Here is a 22,415-nt window from a genome sequence, read left to right on the forward strand (position 1 = left end):
GAAAAATACCACCTGCTAAAAAACTTTACAAAATGGATAATTAAGCTCCTTCCTATGCTGAGTACCACAGTTTAAAAGTGGGTATTATTTTTGTAATTCAAAGTAGAAGCCATTTTATTAAAACACACAATCAACCCCCCACCCCACCTGCACCCAAACCCTGAATACAACCAGTATTCTTATAGGGTGTATGAGCTGAAAGCCAGAAGATTCTTAGATACTGGCCTCATGGCTGACCTACTAGCCTTAGTACTAGGTTAGGTGACTTAGGACTCATGGCACCTCTTTCTCCAGAGATCATCACAAGCGACCATGATGAGAGCTCAGCTCTCTCTCTCTGGGGCTCTGGAGGCCTTGTGGCAATAAGGGCGGGATGGACGCAAAGAGGAGGAAGCTCCCGAGAGTCTATGGCCACGGACAGCCACGTGAGCACTTCTGCAGCGGTGACCGGGTCTGTGAAGCCTGCTGGGCCTTAGAGGTGGGAGGGCAGCCGCGGGGTGTTGACCCCACAGCCGACGCTTGAGTGCTTCTAGCCTGGGCTATGTGACAAGAGCTGCAAGGACTTGACTGCAAGACAACAAAGGTTCAGCAGGGTGACAGTTCAGAAACCAAGGCCGTGTGGGGAGGGGGCCGGGGGAGGTACGAAGTCTTCGAGAACGTGGAAGTGCAGGCAGACGGCAGTGGCTGGCGGAGCTCCTGCCCTCACCCTGCTCCTCGTCTGACCCAGCATCCTGCTTTCTCTTAAATATTAGGTCTGCAGCCACATACAGGTGGTCCCTGACTTAACAATATTTTGACTTTATGATGGTGTCAAAGTGGTATGCGTTCAACAGAAACCGTACTTGGAATTCTGAATTTGGATCTTGTCCTGGGCCGGGGACACATGGGAGGATCCTGTCTGTGATGCTGGGCAGCCGGCGACCACGGGGATAAACAGCGGGCACAGGGCACGCATTCTGCACCCGTGCAGCCATTCTGTCACTTTGAGTCCGGTATGAGACGTTCAACCGTCTCGGTCCTGTGTGAGACGTCTCTGCCCAGCTGCAGGCTGATGCAAGCGTCCCGAGCCAGGGGGGGCCAGGCTAAGCTGTGAAGTTTGGGAGGGTAAGTGTACTGAATGTATTTTCACCTTAGGGTGTTTTCCACTCAGGATGGGCTTTTTGGGATGGAACCCCGTTGTAAGTTGAAGAACTTTCTATAAACAAATCTTACCAAATGGATAAACATTACAACGTAAAATCATGACATTAAAAACAAGCATTCTCTAAACACGAAGAAAGGATTCATTATTCACAGATTATAAACCCCAAATAACTAGAAACAGTTAAGGGGACACATTTTTGTGAGAGTTCTTGAACTGGATTTGTTGGAGTCCGTTTTCCGTCACCTGATTAGGGCTGACCAGTGAGGGTCCCCAGAGAGCCATGGGTATGACGTTACTGCATGACGTGCATTTCTGTTTGAGGGGACGGTTCCCCAATGTGGTAAAGGTCACAAAACGGGGCCCGCACTGCCACCTACAAACCCAGAAGTGGCCGCGAGGACGGCACTTACGTCCTGTGCACCGTTTCCAGTGCTCCTGGCCCACGGTCAGTAGCTCCTTCACACCATCATCCATGGCTTTGGTGAATTTACCGACGGCATCACACTTCTGTTCTCTGTGGGGCGAAAACACAAGACGGCATGTCCTTGACTTTGCCACCACATGGTCAGTGTGAGGTGCAAGACGAGAAAAATCAACACGGTCAGGGAGACTTGCACCAAACATAACCACGGGCAGTGGTTTTCTGGCCCTGTAGCAACGCCCTTTACTCAGGCTTGAAGGGGCACTTGGGCGGCTCAGTCGGGTAAGTGTCCAATTTCGGCTCAGGTTTCAGCTCGCTTTCGGCTCAGGTCATGATCTCGTGGCTTGTGGGACCGAGCTCTGCATCAGGCTCTGCGCTGACAGCACAGAGCCTACTTGGGATTCTCTCTCTCTCTCTCTCTCTCTCTCTCTCTCTGACCCACCCCCACTTGTACTGTCTGTCTCTCTCTCAGAATAAACAAACTTAAAAAAAATTACCTAAAAATCTGCCATTTAAATTTTAACTCTGCTTCTGTTCCCCCTCAATTCCCTGTGAATTTTAACTAAAATCATTCTAAAGGAAATGAAATCATGGTTTCGTGAATATCTTATTTGGTGGAGGTACCATCGGGTAGTTTATTCATTCATTCCAATAAGTACTTCAATGAATCGGAGAAAGTGACCTGGATACAGAACCATCTGAGTGATACTGAACAACTCAGTTCTTTGAAGATATAAAAAATGCCAACCTGAAAAAATCATCCCAACATAATGCTAAATGAAAAAAAAAAAAAAAAGCTTATAAAACAGAATGCATAGTGTGAGGTCTTTTTTTGCTTAAACAATTTTTCTCTTAGATACATATGCACAGAGGAGATTTTGGAAGACCTAGGTCAACACATATTAACACTGATTTTTCTCTCTGGGCAGTTGTAACATTGTTTTTTTTTTTTTTTTCCTTGTCTACACATTTGGTAACACATAAGCAAGAATTTTATAATAAGAAAAAAAACTTCTTAAAAAAAGCCCCAAGATTTCTAGTTAGTTTTTAAATAGAAAAGGAACTACTCCAGATTTTCGACCAAGCCTTCATAAAAAAAAAAAAATTACATAATTAGAAACAACAGATGAAAAAACAGCACAAAACTGCAGGTTAGAGATTTACTTCCTTTGAGGCAATGTTCAGAGATTTCTGCCTTGTTGAATATCATGTAGGTATGCACTGGTCCTGTGCCACTTTGTTTTATCATGCTTTATTATTATTATTTTTAATCAGACCTATTTTTTATTTTTATTCATTTTTAAATTTTTTTTTTTTAGTGTTTATTTATTTTTGAGACAGAGAGAGACAGAGCATGAACAGGGGAGGGTCAGAGAGAGGGAGACACAGAATCTGAAACAGGCTCCAGGCTCTGAGCTGTCAGCACAGAGCCCGACGCGGGGCTCGAACTCACGGACCACGAGATCATGACCTGAGCTGAAGTCGGCCGCTTAACCGACTGAGCCACCCAGGCGCCCCTTTATTCATTTTTAATACAATTTATTGTCAAATTGGCTTCCATACAACACCCAGTGCTCATCCCAACAGGTGCCTTCCTCAATGCCCACCACCCGCTTTCCCCTCTCCCGCCATCCACCCTCAGTTTGTTCTCTGTATTTATGAGTCTCTTATGGTTTGCCTCCCTCCCTCTCTGGAACTCTTTTTTTTCCCCTTCCCTTCTCCCATGGTCTTCTGTTAGGTTTCTCAAGATCTACATATGAATGAAAACATGGTATCTGTCTTTCTCTGACTTATTTCACTGAGCATAATACCATCCATGTTGCTGCAAATGTCAGGATTTCATTCTTTCTCATTGCCAAGTAGTATTCCATTGTATATATAAACCACATCTTCTTTATCCATTCTTCAGTGGATGGACATTTATGCTCTTTCCATAATGTGGCTATTGTTGAAATTATCATGCTTTATTAGAGGTAACTAGAAACCACCATGTCCATTGTGAAATCACGGACTTCAAGGTAAAAAGGAAACAGACTTTAATCTGATGCTACGGTTAGAAAGACAACGCTTCCCTGCACAAGTGATGTGCTCCCCATCATCCAACCACAGCCTCCCCGGCCTGTGAGCACAGGAGGTGGACACAGGTTTGGGAGGAAGGAAAGGCTGATCTCTCTTACATTTCTAGTAAGTCCAAGTCAGGGGCCTCTGGTTCCATGGTGGAAAAGATCATAACTCCTACCAGCTCGTCTTTCTCAGCCTTCCTCTTCCCAGTTTTCCATTCCTGCAAATAAGAACATTATAATATTACCGTGGACAGCACAGTCTTTCAAAACTCCCTAATGCGATTGGCTCACTGACTATCTTTCTAATTGTCGACAGCAGCTCCCATGCCATCGCCCTCTCCACCGAGGGAGTGTGCACACCCTAGATGTAATCTCTGTACACGAAACACGTGCCAATGCGCAGAACGGTCCCTGTGAGCCCAAGTCCCTTCAGAGCGAGGGGACTCAATCCCTATCCTTTCCCAACGCACAGCAATATAACAGTGAACACGAACACACCCTATATTCCTGACCAAGTACCTCAAAGTTTTAGGTTAAATGTTTTCTTAAAAAAGGTGAAAGCTTTTCTAAAATATAAGATAGAAACCAATATTATGAGCTATTTAAAAAAAAAAATTTTTTTTGTAAGATAGATCTATAAAGATCTATACACACACACACACACACACACACACACACACACACACACACACAAACACACACACACATACACACACAGAAAAGCACCTAAAGCCATAATATACAGTGTGACCAATTCTCACAAAGTGTAAGATAATAGCTGTGTAACCTACCCCAAGGCCAAGAGAAACAAGATGGCATTCCAGAAGGCCCCTCGTGTCCCTTCCCAGTCCTGACCCCTGCCCTCCCCCACAAAGGTAACCACTATCCTCTTTTATAGTTACCAGTTCCTCACTTTTCTTTCAAGTTATCCCCTCTAGACACAAGTCCCTCATGGGTAGGTTGGCTGGGTTTCCGAGCTGGTGAAGACCACGCTACCCTGTATTCTTTGTGTCTGGCTTTTTTGGCTCAACCTGTGCTTAGGAGCTACAGCCACATTGTTGGTGGAGCCACAGTTCATTGGTTCCATTCTTGCCTGAACACTCCCCAGTTTGTTCATTCTACTACGGGTGGCCACCCGAGGCCCTGCGGGCAGGGGGGTGGCGGTTGAGCAAGATGTCATGTACATGTGCCCCGATGCGGGCAGAAAATGTTTGCCCTAGTAGGTAACGCTGGGTGACTTTCCCAACTGGTCTCACCCATTTGCACACCCACCAGCAGGTGTGACTGAGCTCACTAAGACGCTAGGTTTAGTTCAGCCATTTCTGGCTAGTGGGTAGTACTGTTCTCGGTACTTCTGATTTGCATTTCCGTGATGACTAATGAGATTAAGTACTTTCCCATACATTCCTTGGTGACTGAGATACTGTCTTTTGTGAAGTATGTTACCAAGTCAACCCTACAACTGGGCTGATTATCTTTCTTACGGATTTGTATGTGTTTTCCTATATTCTAAAAGGCAGCCCTTTAGTTGGTTCTAAATGTTCATATCTTTAGCTTGTTTTTCACTTTTAAAGGCTTCTTTGGATACACAGCTGTTCTTAATTTTAATGCAGTCTAATTTATCAACCTCTTCCTGTGTGATTAGTCATTTTTGTGTCATATTTCAGAAATCCATCCCTCCGCTAGGGGTATGAAGATATTCCCCTATGTTACCTTCTAGAAGCTTTATGTGTTGCCTTTCACATTAGACTTGCAAACCACCTGGAAATGATTTTTTTCAAAACTTTATACAATGGAAACTTCCAAATACATATAAAAGTACACAGAAAAGTCTAACAGTTCCCCTCTCAGACTCAGCTGCAAAACAAATATCAACATTTGCCAATCTTGTTTTTTCTATTCTCCTCCATTCTGCATTTTTTTCCTTGATTTTACTGGAAGTCCCAGATATGGTATCATTTCACCTATAAATACCTTTTTTTTTTTTTTTTAAATGTTTATTTATTTTTGAGAGAGAGACACACACACAGAAGCAGAAGCAGACTCTGGGCTCTGAGCTGTCAACACAGAGCCTGATGCAGGGCTTGAATCCATGAACTTTGAGACCATGACCTGAGCCGCAGTTGGATGCTTAACCAACTGAGCCACCCAGGTGCCCCTCACCTATAAATACCTTATATAGAGAAGGCTATTATAGGACTTTAATACAGAAGACCACATTTTCAAAATACATAATCACAACATCAATGTCAACCCTAACAAAATCAATAGCAGACTGTTGTGCGGTAGGGACCAAATTTCATTTTTCCCCAATGAAGCCACCCAAGTGACCCAGCACCATTCACTGGAAAGACTGTCCTATCCCCACTGGACTTTGTACCATCTCTGCCTTACATCGCGTCCCTTCTATTCTGTTCCACTGATCTATTTGTCTGGCCTTATGCCAATACCATGCTTTTAAAGTTAGTTTAGTTTTATAACAGGTCTTAATATCCAATAAAGCCCTCTTCCTACTTCATGCTTTTTCAAGAGTACCTTGGCTAGGCTATTCTTAGTGCTCTCATTTTCCACCCGTGGCATCTTTTCTGTTCCCCAATTCCATGGAACACTTAGCTAGGTTTTCTTTTATTTCTCTCAAAAATGTTTCACAGCTTTTTTTTTTTTTAAGGTTTACTTACTTATTTTTTGAGAGAGAGCCAGAGAGAGAGTGAGCGAGCGGGGAAGGGGCAGAGAGAGAGAGGAGAGAGAAATCCCAAGCTGTCAGCACAGAGTCCGATGTTGGTCTCAATCTCACTAACTGTGAGATCATGAGTTAAGCCAAACCAGGAGTCAGATGTTTAACCGACTGAGTCATCCGGGCACTCCTTATAGCTTTATTTTTAATTTTATTCATTTTGAGAGAGAGAGAGAGAGAGAGAGAGAGCGAGCATGCAAGCAGGAGCGGGCAGAGAGACAGGGCGAGACAGAATCCCAAGCAGGCTCTGCACTGTCAGCACAAGCTCGACATGGGGCTCAATCTCACAGTGAGATCACGACCTGAGCTGAAATCAAGTTGGATGCTTAACCAACTGAGCCACCCAGGAACCACCACATCAAAGCTTCTTATGTAGAGTTTTTTGTACATTTTCTTGTATTTATTCCTAGATATATTTTTGATGCTACTGTGATAGTTTTTTTTTTAGATTTTCATTTTGTGTTTATTGCTGGTATGCAAATATGTGCTGTCTTGCATCCAGCTATCTTACTAACCACTTATTTCTAATAATTTCTCCTCGGGTCTTTGGGATTACCTACGTCCATCCATCTGCATGAGCTATTTCTGGCCAAAGAATCACAGCTTTCAGTGACTATCTAGTTTTACACCCTCATTTAGCAGGTGAGGAAACTGTGACCCAAAGAGATCAAATGCCGAGGCCAAGATCGCAGAGGGAGCCTGCAGCAGAGCCCAGACTAGAGCTCAGGTGTCCTGACTCCCAGGTTCTTTCTTCTTCCTATTATATCAAATCCTAAAGCCCCAGTGTCCAGATTTCTTTTTTTTTTTTTTAACAATAATATTCTGTATTGAACACAACCTTTAGAAGCGCTTTCTAAATCAAATCTTTGGAAAATCAGGACTTCTGTTTGAGCCTTGTGAGTACCAGCAAGGCAAGAAAGTTGGGAAGGGATTCCACGCAGTTTTCGTGTCTCCAAAGTAACAGAACTGATGGACAGAACTCCCTCAGAGAACCTAGTTTCACCACTGTATGATTTCACGGCACACTGTGACTGACATCACATCTCACCAAACAAACCAGACTTGTCCAAAGCAGGTGCAAGTGTAGACCTACAATCTTGACCAAAAATTGCTGAAGCGCCTCGGTGTTTTCTAGTTCCTGGCCTGGTTACATGCCACACACTCAAATAAGCCCGCCAATTCTAGAAATAAGCAGTAACTGAAAAATAAGGCCCAAATAATTGTACAATATTAAGTGTATGGGTAGGTCTGTAAACATACACAGAGCCTGATTATTTATACTTATTACAAATGTGTTCATGTTAACAAGGGAAAGGTACTACAAAGCAGTTTAGCAAGTAAATCTCTGCCTGAAAGTTCCAACAAAGTCTATAATATTCCGGTATTTAATTTAATAAAACACGAAAATAATTTCATGACTTTTTTTTCTAGGACTGTAATATATTTCCTATCTCCTATAAAAACTTATGCTTTTATTCTTTACATTGCTTTCTAAGATATGTCATCTTTGTTGTAAGAGAAATATGGAGAAAACATCTTTCAGAATAAAAAGGTACAATTTAGAGCAAAAGTTTATGGAGAGAGAGAACCATCTCCAAAGCAGACAATAATGAGATGTTAAACAGCCAATGGTTTCTTGACCTTCAACACAGAATACACGGCCATTGGCAGAATGACTATCTACGGGACAAAGAGAGACCAGCATTTAGTCTGGACTTGCGGCTACCGTTCTGGAAAAACGCCTTGGCTTGGAGAAGGCTGGTCCAATGTTGAATCTACTTTTTGTTTCATAACGTTATTACACTGCAAGGTCAAAATGTGATCTTAAGAAATCATTCACTCTGTTTCCCTCACTTCACACTGATAATATCCTGCATAGTTTGGGGCCTATCCTATTTTTAAAAGCATCCAGGAAAAATTTTCATTCCTCATCCTATCATATCCTTCACCTCCTGCCCAGTCTGGGCCAATCCATTCCCAGCTGATGGAAAACCATTCTGGCAAGCGGTTCTTCCACATTATCATGACTAATTTCCCATGCTTAGGATTTAGGTTTCTGTCCCCTCATTGTCTTTGGAGGAAATGAGAAATAGCGAGTCAACATAATTTTAACTTTCAGACATAAAATTGGTATGAATGTGACAATTCTCAATATGATCGATGACTGTCATAACAAAAGGTCCTACCTTTTCATCTCGGAAATTTAGAAACTGCTGGAAAACCTCACTTTCTGAGATGACTGGGTGACGACACATCCTGGTCACCCATGCCTGAAGTCTCTCCATGCGCATCTTGATAAATTCTTCTTCAAAGCGACCTGCAAGGTGGACAAGAGTGATATACACCCCTGTCTAAAGCGGATTACCGTCAGCACAAATGAAAGCCGTTTGTATCTACTGGGTCTTTGGTAGAAAGTTATTTAGTACAAGGTAAAACCATAGGGATTTTTCACTAAACTAAAAACACTAACCTAAAAACAAGCTGTTAACCCAGCGGATGCTCAAAGAGCTACAGGAAAGAGATACAACAGGCTTTTTAGTTTTTAAGGATGAGATTCTGATTTAACAAATTAACAAATTTTGTAGCTGTGACAAGAAAAATCACAGCTACAAAGTACTATTTTCTTCAAGGATCCCTGAGTATTCAACAAATTTAGAAGCAAATCTTATCTAAGTATGAAAAACTTCCTCTTTCTGATAAACTAAGACTATGCCAGTCCTGTGTGGCCATATGAAGTCTGTAGGCAGAAAGGGGTGAGAAAATGGAATTTAATAAGTAATCCTTACAAAGTGTGTAAAATTTTTATATCTATAAAAATGTGTCCAAATGCAATATAACCTCGAATTTAGTATTTATGAAAAGTAGCTCAAGACTGTAGCTCTTTATTTCATTGTTTTTTAACGTACTTAAACCAAAAATAGAAAAGGCAATTTTTCCACGAATGCAGTAAAGCTACTACCCCAGAACTTATGACCATTCTAAAACATAGCCAAATGAGTGATATTTCTGTTTTAAAAGCAGAAAATCGGCTTAACAAGCCTGACATACCAAACATCAAGTGAACACTGAAAATGTTTTAAGTCTACCAAACAAAATCTCTGTTCGTTAAAAGGCTCCTGGAGATGAAAATACCAGCTACAGTTGAGTGAGGCAATCAGCTATTCCCATCCCCCCAAAACAATTATAAAGCTGGACAGAACCCAGAACCAAAAATAAGTGTTCTGGAAATCAACCAAAGGCAAACAGCCACGTGAGAAGTGTTTATACTTGCAAAACTGCTGAACTTTATGGAAATCTGTGGCGTTCTGTCTGGTGTGGGGCTGCTCTCATCTCCCCTGTGGCCCCTGTACCTCCCCACCCTCTCCCTGGTTGACATGGAGGTTCTGACAGTGTAGAGCAGACTGTGAATGTGAAGGCTGGCCACTGCAGGTTCCCTGGCGAGGAAAAAGGCTCACGTGACCTGGAGCAGGGGGACGTGCTCATACTCAGTGGTGGTGGCAGTGACAATCCAGAGGCTGGGGAACAGAGAGGGCCAATGACCCCACTAGCCAAGGTTGCGTGGTCCAGCCAAGCATTTTCCGGACTGAGGCTGTGTGCAGAAACAGTGGAGACCAGATGGAATCCGAGTCAGCCACACATTCCTGGCCAATTCTGAGGCTGCACACACTTGTAAAGGAGACACAAAAGGTCCGCAAAAAAGTAAAAGCCAGGGTGGCTAACTTTCCCCTACCCAAAGATCCATCAGCAGAGGACAGAAGCCGTACTGGCTTGAGGCAGGCTTACTGCTAATCTACACAGACACAAGGGTGAGCCCCAGGGAGCCAAACTTAAAAAATAAAAATAACTGAACTTTAGGGGAGAGACAATTCAGAGACTTGGCCTAAGCAAATTACTTCCCAAACAATCAAATAAACATAAAGTAGAAACAACAACCTTCAGAGATGAAAAATCAGAATTGAGAGTTGCTAAAATATATTCTCTAAAATTTCCAGTTTTTGACAAAAAATTAAGAGATATGCAGAGAAAAAGCAAGGTATAACCCATACCGACAAAAAAGTAGTCAACAGAAACCATCGCTAAGTGTCCCTGGATGTTGAATTTAGCAGACAAAGCAGCTTCCAGAAATACATTCAAAGAGCTAAGTCATGTTTAAAAATGCAGAGAAATAGGACACGGAATCAAACAATAAAAATTCTCTAGAAAAAGAACTTACAAATAAATAGAATGAAATGTTTGGAGCTGAAAATACAGTAACTGAAATTAAAAATTCACTGTAGAGGCTCAAATGTAGATTCAAGATGGCGGAAGAAGGAATCAGTGAATCTGAAGATAGTGGTTTATATACACAATGGAATACTACTTGGCAATGAGAAAGAATGAAATATGGCCTTTTGTAGCAACGTGGATGGAACTGGAGAGTGTTATGCTAAGTGAAATATATCATACAGAGAAAGACAGACACCATATGTTTTCACTCTTATGTGGATCCTGAGAAACTTAACAGAAGACCATGGGGGAGGGGGAGGAAAAAAAAAAGTTAGAGAGGGAGGGAGCCAAACCATAAGAGACTCTTAAAAACTGAGAATAAACTGAGGGTTGATGGGGGGGTGGGAGGGAGGGGGGCTGTGGGTGATGGGCACTGAGGAGGGCACCTGTTGGATGAGCCCTGGGTATTGTATGGAAACCAATTTGACAGTAAATTTCATATTAAAAAAAAAAAACATTTATAAGAAGTAAAAAAAAAAAAGTTATCTAATCTGAAGAACAGAGGGAAAAAAATGGCTGAACCATGCTTCAGAAAACAAAACACGTGAACATACTTGCAGTGGGAGTCCACAAAGGAGAAGTAAAAAAAATATGTGAAGAAATAAAAGGGCAAAGTTTCCCAAATTTGATGGAAAATTTTAATCTGCATTTCCAAGAAGCTCAACAAACCTGGATGGGATAAATAGGAGTATGAATCCACACCAAGATACAGCAGAATCAAACTGTCGAAAGACAGAAACAAACCCTGACAGCAGCAAGTGAAAAATGACTCATTTTGTATAATGGAATGTGCTCTTGTGTGTGTGTGTGTGTGTGTGTGTGTGTGTGTGTGTGTGTGTAATCAAAAGAACTGACTGATTTGTCATCTGACACAAAGGAGGTCAGAAGCAACGGAAAGACATATTCATCATGCTGAAGGAAAACAGTCAGCTGTGAATTCTATAACCAGCACACTTATCCTTCAAAAATAAAGGCAAAATGAAGACATTCTCAGATGAACAAAGATGAGAGAATTAACTGATAGCAGAGCTGTATTAAAGAAATACTAGAAGAAGCCCTTCAGGTTAAAAAAAAATACTACGTCAGGCTAAAAGGAAATTACCTAAATTCATAGGGAGAAATGAAGAGCACCAGGAATATGTGGGCTAACATAAAATATGTATTCTTTTCTAATTTCTTCTCTTCTTTAGAAGACATAAGATTGTAGAAAGCAATAATTATCATACCATATTGCTGGATTTATGATATATATGATGACAGTAGCATAAAAAGAGGGAATCAGAGCTATAATGGAGAAGAGTTTCTATCAATTTTATTAGAATTGAGTATTAATCTGAAGTGCATTGTAACATTACAAAAAAGATGTACACAGGGGCACCTGGGTGGCTCAGTCAGTCGAGCGCCCGACTTCGGCTCAGGTCATGATCTCATGGTTCATCTCACGAGCATCTCACGAGCTCCGTATTGGGCTGTGTGCTGACAGCTCAGAGCCTGGAGCCTGCTTAGGATTCTGGGTCTCCCTCTCTTTCTGCCCCTCCCCCACTTGCACTCTGTCTCTTTCTCTCAAAACTAAACATTAAAAAAAAGTTAAAAAAAAAAAAGATGCACGTAGTATCCTCCGAGGTAACCACTAAGAAAATAATTTTTAAAATTTAGTGGAAAAGTGAGAGAAATTAAAACAGCATATTGGAAAATATTTAACACAAAAGAAAGGCACTAAAGGAGGAACAAGACACATGGAAGACAAATATCAAAATGGCAAACGTAAATCTAACTGGGTCAATAATTATTCAATATAAACGGTCTAAAAACTCTAATCAAAACGCAGAGGTCACGAGACTTGATAAAAAAGGAAGCTCCAACGATGCTGTCAACAAGAGATACTGATTCAAAGACACTAACAGATTCAAAGTAAAAGATGAGAAAAGATATGCCATGCAAACAGTAACTGTGAGAGAACTGGGGTGACTATGTTAACATCAGACAAAACAGATTTTAACACAGGAAATCTTACTAGAGACAAAAAAGCTCATTAGGAAGATATAACAATTACAAACTGTATATATACTAAAGTCCCAGCATGATTTTTTACAAATATCTACAAATGGACTCTTAAATTATTTGGAAAGGCAAAAGAAAAATAGCCTGAAATTATTTTGAAAAAGAACCAAGTTGGAGGATTTATACTACCTGATTTAAAGATTTACTACAGAGCTACATGAATCAAGACATTGTGGTATTGGCAAAAGGACGGACACAAAACAGAAGAGAATACGGTCCAGAAACAAAACCAAAGTGGGGCACGTGGGTGGCTCAGTCAGTTAAGCGTTTGACTTCGGCTCAGGTCGTGATCTCGCGGTTCGTGAGTTCGAGCCCCGCGTGGGGCTCTGTGCTGACAGCTCAGAGCCTGGAGCCTGCTTCGGATTTTGTGTCTTCCCCTCTCTCTCTGCCCCACCCCGGCTCATGCTCTGTCTCTGTCTCTCCCTCAAAAGTAAATAAACATTAAAAAAAAATTTAAAAAACCCCACCAAATATGTTCAATTGATTTTTGACAAAATGCAAAGGAAATCAACAGAGAAAGAATAGTCTTCCCAACAGGTAGTGCCAGAATCACTGGATATCCAGACGCATAACATAAACTTCTACTTTATTATACCTCACATCTTACACAAACACTAACTCAAAATGCACCTGAAACTACACAACTTTCTGAAGAAAACAGCGTGAACTTGGATTAGGCATACAGGTTTTCACCATGATACCTAAAGCACAATCCACAAAAGAGACAATTGGTACTCTGAACTTCATTAAAATTAAAAGCTTTTTGTTATGCGAAAAACACTGTTAAGAGAAAGAGAAGCCACACCCGGGACAAAATATTTGCAGATTATATTATTTCCAGAATGTAAAGAACTCTCAAAATTCAGTAATGAAAAAAACAACCTAATAAGAAATGGTCAAAAGATTCAAACAGACATTTCACCAAAGAAAATATATGGAAGGGCAATGAGCACATGAAAAGATGCTCAACAGTAGTTATAAGGGAAATGCAAATTAAAACCATGATGAAGTACCACTACATACCTAGTAGATTGTTAAAATAAAGAAAAACTGACGTTACCAAAAGTGCAAGCAAGGATGTGGGGCTCCTGACACCCTCATCCACTGCTGCTGGGGATTCCGAAATGGTACAGCCACTTTGGAAAACAGTTTGGCAATTTCTTTCTTTCTTTCTTTCTTTTAATGCTTATTTCTTTATTTTTGAGGGGGGAGGGGCAGAGAGAGAGAATCCCAAGCAGGCTCCATGCTCAGTGCAGAGCCCAATGCGGGGCTCGATCTCACAACTGCGAGATGGTGACCTGAGCCGAAATCAAGAGTCGAACGCCTAACGTACTGAGCCGCCCACATACCCCAGTTTGGCAATTTCTTAAACATGAAACATATGCCTGCCAAATGCCCCCGTCATTCCACTCTCAGGTATTCACCCAAGAGAAATGACAACTTACGCTTATACAAAAACTTGTATGTAAATGTTTTCAGCAGCTTTATTTATTATAAATGCCCCAAACTGAAAACCCAAATACCTTTCACGAGTGAATGGAGAAACAAACTATGGAAGTAGCAATAAAAAGAAACTGATGCACATCTTGTGTGTATCTCAAATGCACAACGCCAAGAGAAAGAAGCCATAATTTAAGACTGTGTGCACTGTGTGCAACCATTTTTTTTTTTTTGAGCCACCCCCCCCCCCCGCCCCGGTTTCATTGATCTGTTCCACTGTTCTTTTAGTTTCTATTTCATTTATTTCTGCTCTGCATTACTTCCTTTTTTCTACTGGTTTTAGACTTCGTTTGTTCTTCTTTTTCTAACTCCTTTAGGAGTAAGGTTAGGTCGTATGAGATTTTTCTTCCTTTCTCAGATAGGTCTATATGCTTCCATTTATAATGACATTCTGGAAAAGGCAAAAACATAGAGACAAAGAACACACCAGTGTTGCCATGGGTTAGAACTGGGGAGAGGGGACAAAGATAAAGGGGCAAGCCCAAGGGAATTTGGGGAGGGAATTTGGGGACTTCCTGTACCTTGAATGTAGTGGTGGTTATAAGACCATAGTGGTTGTCAAAACTTTTTTTTTTTAATACTTTTTGGTTTTAAGTTTATTTATTTTGAAAGAGAGAGAGAGAGCAGGGGAGGGACAGACAGAGAGAGAGAGAATCCCAAGCAAGCTCCACACAGACAGCACGGAACCTGATGTGGGGCTCGAACTCATGAACCGTGAGATCATGACCTGAGCCAAAACCAAGAGTAGGATGCTTAACCGACTAGTCACCCAGGTGTCCCAAAACTCCTAAAACTATACACCAAAAGGAGTTAATTTACTGTATGTACGTTTAAAAATAAACTTAAAAACTACAGGCTGGCCTTTCCTTTAGAAATGACAAGTACAAATAAGCACAACTTTCTTTAGAGAGAAGAGCATTCCGGATCCATACCGCAAAAACTCACTACCTCAGAAAATGTCACCCAAACAGCACGATGGATCAGGACACTTCCTATATATTAAAATACTTCAAATTTTTCAAATCTCAGTAGAGATTAAATGGTATAGAAGCTAATAAGACTATGAAGAAACAAAGTCTCATCCCTTGGAAAGAAGATGACTCACCTCCTGGGCAGAAGAGACCGGTGAGTCCGCATGAAGCTGGGCTATATTGAATTGTCCACACGAGAAAGTGAATTATACCAAGAGTTTAAAACCTACTCCTTGCCTGAAATTAATTAACGAATTAATTAATGCTTACTCCTCCTGAAAAATTTTCTGACGTCGCTGGTTTATTTTCAAACTCTGACTTCAGGTATTATTTTGTGCTTGTTAGGATTTTCCTACCAGGTTCCAGAAAACTGGAACGAAGGTCAGGGGGAGGGGGATTTCCGATTCTCCATTTTCAATGAACCTGACTTAGGCTTTCACCAAGTATGTGAGTATACCAGTTTGGCACCCAGGAATAAAACCAGATTTGTTCAATATTATTTCACAGAGAACAAAATCTCTCAACAAACTAAAACTGTTAGCTGTAAGTTCCTCATGGATGGATTATCAAGGGCACAGAAATATCATGAGATCATCCACTTGGCATTCCTTTCTCTTCCCTCCAGGATGTAAGTGAGAGGGGGGGTTTATATAATAATGATCTTGTGGGTATCACAGGCAGGAGGCAAACGAGAGAGGGGACAGATAAAGTGGCTTCTGTGCTTTTCAGTTTCCTCGGCACATGTCCCAGTCAGAGAATCAAAGCTCAACTTTCTTCAGACTGAGCGGCTGTTGCTTTCTTGCTTTCTATGACATCCCTCTGGCTTCGGGCCTGAGCTTTAAAAAAACCAAACCTTAGTTTGGGGGCGGAACTGTGTGGCTCTCTGATGCTTTAAAATAGCACTGAGTTAACGGATCCAGAGAAAACAATGTATTAAAACCTAAAAGACGTGAGAAATCCCCACAGCCTCGAAACAGCTCCTTAGACACAATGAAGCCCATATTGTGCCAATCAAGTTGATAAAGGAGAATGCTAAAATTCAGGAAAACAGACTGAAATTTGAAAACAAGGAGAAAGGCAGAACTGAAGTTTTCAAGGAAATGGATTTAAATTTGAAAAAGGAAAGCTGTGATTTCAAACAATAAGGGTGACAAAAAGGAGGAAGATTGAGTATCTGGATGGGGCACAGAACCCGGGGCACCTCTGCGGGGTGGCAGGAAGCGACAATCTGCGCCAACCTGGCCGCCCTGACGTGGCCTTCACTCAGCAACGCCCCCCCCCGCCCCCCCCCCCCCCCCCCCCCCCCCCCCCCCCGGCTCCAGGAGGGCCCGCTCAGGAGCCACCCAGATGAGGGCCAGGACGGGTCTGTCACCTACTTGGCAATGCAGCCCCACTCACCCCTCTGCTACAATTTGAAATTTTTGAAAAGTTTTCAAAAAAAAAAAAGAAAGTCACAATCAAAACAACTTCTTTAAAAACAAAACCTTCCATCTCCTCCAACAGTTTCAGAGAAACCTAAATACACAACAAAATACAGCGCCAAGTTTTAAGGAGATTGTAACCGTCTTACCCGAGGTAGCGAATTCTGGCTAACGACTAGCTGATACACATCCTGTGACGTCAACAGAACAATCTGGAATCAGATTCAAGTGCCTGTTTCGGCGGCATCGAGTGCCTCGGCCGTGAGAAAGCACGGGGCGGCACACGGGGACACGTGACACCTGGCAGGCAGGTGGCTTCACCCCAACGCCGCAAGTGCCTGGTGCTGGCTCGGCCATCTCCGGGATGGGGCTCCCGGAGTCCCCATCCCTCTCCCAGCTCTCCCTCCACCTCCGCTCTGGCCGAGTGAGGACTAAACCCTCTCCGGTCTTCCCTGACCTCCAGGAAAGAAGTCCTCCTGCCCAGATTCCACACTTCCTCCCCCCGAGTTCAGGTTAGCCGTTCGGGGTCTCTGACGTGGAGCCTCTCTGGCACTGACCTTTTAGGCCCTACTCTCATCTTGGATCCTTCCCTTTCTAGTCTTACTAGTTTCATTTAGTTGCAAGTTTTGTGGCCGCATTTTAAAACTCTCATCTCTAGTGAAGTTCAGCCTCTTTACACACTTTTATTCCAAGACAAGCATACGGAGTTCTGAGTACTACTATTCCAAGGTCTATACCGGGCTGCAGATCAAAAAAACAAAAAAACAAAAAACCAGTGACAGTTCTCAAAGCAGAGAGAAACAAATACTCTCTAAGTGCATTTTTACAAGGGGCTTTCAGAGCACTGTGAATTACTGACCGTTTGATCATTTGACCATATTGATATTGATCTTGACCATATTGATCATTTGAGGCAGGGGGTGTAGGAGAAACAAACAGGAGAAATAGGACACTTTAATAATTAAGGCAGAGAGTGATGATCAACAGTAAACAAAAACATTTAAACATTGTCACCAAAGTAACAGAGTAAACAACTTTGCAACTTCTTACATTAATCCTTAGAAGGTCTGTGGCTTCTACAACATCTGATATTTACATATTTCTAATGAAAATAACACAGCTGAACTGCATGACAGGTTTACGTCATTTGGATCATACATTGTTATTTCCATTTCAGGTTGTTTGGAGCATTCCTATTTTCTCAGGTGTCACTTTTCACATTGAAAAAAGTCACGTATTTCTTTTACAGGAAATCATGTAGCAATAAAGACACAATGACCGCTACAACTTAAGATGGGTATGCAAGAACTCTGATAAACAATTTTAGGCAACATTCTCATTAGGTGTTTAGGTAACTTCCAAATATATGTCCAGTATACATGGATGTACAACACTTAGCTACTGTTTCCAAACACATATGTTGTTCTTCTAGAAGATGGAAAATGTCATTACTGATTTCCATTAGGACAGATGCTCTATCTGCAGTCTTGTTACTTGTCATCCTGAGTTGAAGGTCACATGCACTCACCTGTGACTTGTTTATCCGGAAGAGAGGGGATTGGAATGGCTGACCCAAACTTAACCAGGAGACGCTCATATAACCAGTCAAAGTGCTTATACCTGTGGTTTACAGATCGATTAGTGTTCTATAATGCAAGGGAGAGAGAAGAAAATGTTACCAATGCCAACTATAGAAGATGAAGAAAAAAGCAAAGTGTAGCTAGGAACGCAGGCACGATTCTGTTTTTGATAACTCAGATACTCACAGTAGGTGTTAGCTGATATTCAATGTAGCTCTTCAGACCATACATTTTGGAGCCTTTCCTGGGATCTGCTACCACACAGTCAAACGTAGAGGTAGGATAAACCCACATTGGGCCATAATCTCCAACCTACACAATGTTCCAGGGAGAGGTGATTTTGTTACATGCAAAAATAGTCAATATGCTAGATAGAAGTCATTAAAGGATTCTTTTTAGGACTAGAGGACTAGAGGTCCTTTGGAGGGTCATTCTTGCTCTTCTCTGAGAAGTTATGTAAACGCTCCCTGTTCCTGATAAGATTATGTATTAAAGAACACACTTGCCAGGACAAACCCTTCTGCTCCCCATGTGGGCATCTCAGGCCACGGAGGAGAGATGTCTGCCTCCCTCTCCTGGGGGAGGGCAGGATGGAACACAGTTTTCCTCTCTCCCGTTCAGTGGTCCTAGTCGTATGTGTTGACAGGCTAGTTTTAAAACATTTCCGATCTGTCACAGACTGATGCTTTTGTGAAATACAAAATTACACACCTGGATGTCTCAACAACATCAAACTGCCATCAAATTCTTTCAAGGCTCACTCTCATGTTCTGCATGTTCAGTCCTAATTCTTTCTAAAGGTGGAAGGAGGAAAAAGTGGGGTGGTGTATCAAAGTTCAGAGGTTATGAGGTCAGGAGGGTGACCAGGGCCCAAACAATCTTACTGGAGGACTAAACGGAAGACCTTGACAAGGAGCTACTATGACTCCTTGAGAGGGAGCTCAGATCCAGAAAACTCTCTGAAAGCTGTGGAGCAGGAGCCTCTGGGGAGCGTCTCTCAGTGACTGAGACCGAGAGAGGTAACTCCGATCAACTAGAGCCCAATATCCAGAGGCTTTTAATTTTCTTAGTGGGTAGAGTTGCTGTGCCTCAAAGGCAAAGAACCACATCTCTGCTTTTTCTTGGTTTTCTGAAGACTTGGAGGCATTTTTCCTCGGCTTCCCTTTTCATGCCAGGAGCCTGCCTGGGCAGGCCCGCCTACAGGGTTCAGGGGCCGTTTCTACCTACAACCTATGGGTCCCTCAGCTCCGTTCCAACCCTTCTGGGCTTGTGATAAAGTCCCTTTTGAGGATCTGAGGGGCAGGGCCGTGGGCTCCAGTCCTGTGGAGTTTTAAATTTAACGAAAAGAACAAAATAATGTATGTTCAGAAGTTACATAAAAAAATCTGAAGAAAAAATTTAAAAATTAAAATAATCTCTAACCACTCAGAAGATAATTACCCCAAATTTGCTTTGCGGGAAAGGGATAAAAGGGGCTCTTGGTTGCAGCCCTTTTTTCTCGAGTCTCTAGGATTTCAAGCTTTTCAAAGATGTAGGAACACAATAAAAATAAATCCAATGATCAGTTCTGCAGTTCTATCAAGTTTCCCAGGACCCAGAGGTTATAGAATGAGACCAGGTGTTTCCACCTCCTATTGTTGGGCCTACGGTGATCACACCCAAGGCCCCCACTCCCACCTCCATCCCTGTCCTACAGTTACTAGGTTAAGTCCATAGGATCAAAAGACAGCCAGAGTTCTCTTTTCCAGAAGTTAGATAATGCTTACACAGAAAATCTATCAGCAGTCAACATTTGGGTGAAACCAGAGAGCCCGTGTCACGTTATGTAATAATCAAGTTATTCTTTGAGAGAGATTCTTAATGGTGTCACCAACTCCCAGTTTTTATTTGCTAGCTCCTTATTGTGACCTGACAGCTGGTTTATTGGAAGAAAAAGCTAACTGTTACCAATGCAGTGGAAAGAACATCTTATTTTGATAATATGCATGTACTTTGCCAGGGCAGAGACCTAAATATCTGGATTAGGACTTATTAGCTAAATATATAGGGCTGGTAGAAAGACAGTATATAAAAGATACTTCAAGACACTTTGGAGAAAAAAAATTATTGAACAAAAATATGCTGTAGGTGCTGCTGGTTCAATTACTAATAGTCTTAAAAGTAAAAATAAAATATACCTAAACAACATAATGACAGGCATTAATGTATGCTAAATATTTTTAGTATTCTTACAATACTAATACATATTGTCAGTTACCTGGAGCATTAGATGTGTGAAAAATACCTTCCAAAAGACTAATAACCCTCTAGGCTTTCAAGCATTATAAAAGAGCTTAATTAGAAACGAAGCAAGCAAACAAAAGTGAATGAACTTACAATGATAGGAATTTTCTCTTTGGGTTTTGCTAGTTGCTTGGCCAACAAATACTGTTCCATACCAGGTTTTGCAAATCCGGGAAATCTGATCATGAAGATAAATGCCCGTGAGTCTTACGTGTTTCCTGAGAGGAACTCTCCAACTCTTGTCCACATTTACTTAATACAACAGTTTTAACCTTGTTCTGTCTTTCAGATGTACCAGGACTAGGAAACTGTGGTAAATGAAACCTAATGTAATCAGATTGTTCAATGGCCAATTAGTCATTTAATTAAGCTTTATCTGGTCAGAGAACAGTTTGACTCCAGAAGGTGTGATATTTATGGGTACTCTATTTGCTTAACTGGATCTGAAACACTCTATCACCCCACAAAGAGTGAAGGGCAGCCTAGAAAAACGTCCCCCAGGGCACAGGAGGAGAAAGTACCGAGAACAGCCATCTGAGTTGAACACATGGGCCAGTGGCCACATGCCAGCATTTTTATATCCAAATTAAAGCTGCCTTTTGACATATTCCCTCAAGGAAGCCACAATTATCCCAAAGAAGCTGTCACTGTCCATAAGTATTTGTGCCATTTCCTTTTGGATTATCTTCAGACCTGGTTTAGGGGACACAAAAGAAAACCGGTCTCCTTAGCAAAGAGACTCCACACACATTCTAAAATTGGAGAAACACTGGAATAAACATATAGCCATCCAAAGTGCTACTTTTTTTTTAAAGATTTGTTTTTATTTTTATTTTATTTTAAGAGGTTTCTTTTTTTTTTTTTTTTAATGTTTATTTTTGAAAGGGGATGGGGAGGGGCAGAGGGATGGAGACAGCAGCGAGCCCGATGTGGGGCTCAAACTCACCAACTGTGAGACAGACATGGCCTGAGCTGAAGTTGGACACTTAACTGACAGAGCCACCCAGGCACCCCCCCACCCCTCCCCCGCCCGCCAAAGTGCTAAAGAGGGCAAGATTAATTTGGGTTTCAGAAATGTTTTTAATAAACAGGAAAAAAAGACCCTCAGAAAGCAAAATACCTATAATAGGAAAAGAAGTATTATTTCTATAAAAAACCAACTACATTACTTCTATTTCACTCAAATACCAAATTAAAGGCCAACATGCTGGTCTCAGGGGCCTGTCTTTTCCTTCATCTTCAAAGGACCTACCTCTATCCTCTTTTCCCTAAGACATCCTTTAAACATAGCTCATACAAGAGAGAACAAAGAGGGGTCTAGGAGCTGGATGGCCTTGGGTTCGAATTCCAACTCCAACAATTAAAAGCTATGTGACCTTTAGAGCTCCCGTCTCCTTGTGTGAAGAATGAGACCAATATGACCTGCCTTTTAAGATGATAAGGGAATTAAATGTAAGAGTTATATAAAGAGCCTCACAAATATACTCATAAATTAAAGTTATTTCTAACTATGCCATCATCTCTTTGAAAGTATTCCCTACAGCCTCTGGTACAGCCAGCTCTCTCTTTGCTTCTTCAACTTTCTGAGCATACTTCTGCTATACAATTTATCACACTTAATTGCCATCATCCATTTACACATTACAGCTGACCGGAAGCACCTTGGAGAAGGTATTTGTATTTCCAGGACCCAGAGGAGTTGTGGGAAAAATACACTAAATACTTAATGAATTAATGGACTCATCTGGAATAGTTCTATTTAAAAAAAATTTTTTTTAATGTTTATTTGTTTTTGATAGAACACGAGTAGGGGAGGGGCAGAGAGAAAGAGAGACACAGAATCAGAAGTCAGCTCCAGGTTCCGAACTATCAGCACAGAGCCTGACACAGAGCTCGAACTCATGGACCACAAGATCATGACCTGAGCTGAAGTTGGATGCTCAACCGACTAAGCCACCCAGGTGCCCCTGG

At 41.7% G+C, this 22,415-nt stretch overlaps 1 protein-coding gene across 4 annotated transcripts in view; it reads right to left on the bottom strand.

The window, feature by feature from the left end:
- The window catches only part of SNX9 (sorting nexin 9), a 125,151-nt gene that overhangs the window by 15,496 nt on the left and 87,240 nt on the right, over positions 1–22,415 (bottom strand). For all 4 annotated transcript variants that reach the window (XM_019412667.2, XM_053904317.1, XM_053904319.1 and 1 more), the window contains 6 exons: positions 20,538–20,622; positions 18,348–18,473; positions 18,110–18,227; positions 8,549–8,679; positions 3,743–3,846; positions 1,555–1,658 (listed from right to left, as the gene is read on the bottom strand). In XM_019412667.2, the coding sequence (XP_019268212.1) occupies positions 1,555–1,658; positions 3,743–3,846; positions 8,549–8,679; positions 18,110–18,227; positions 18,348–18,473; positions 20,538–20,622 (668 nt within the window). The remainder of the gene's footprint in view (positions 1–1,554; positions 1,659–3,742; positions 3,847–8,548; positions 8,680–18,109; positions 18,228–18,347; positions 18,474–20,537; positions 20,623–22,415) is intronic.

This window comes from Panthera pardus, unplaced genomic scaffold (assembly GCF_024362965.1).
Source record: "Panthera pardus isolate Hobbes unplaced genomic scaffold, ASM2436296v1 HiC_scaffold_17, whole genome shotgun sequence".
In the NCBI taxonomy this organism is placed as follows: Eukaryota; Metazoa; Chordata; class Mammalia; order Carnivora; family Felidae; genus Panthera; species Panthera pardus.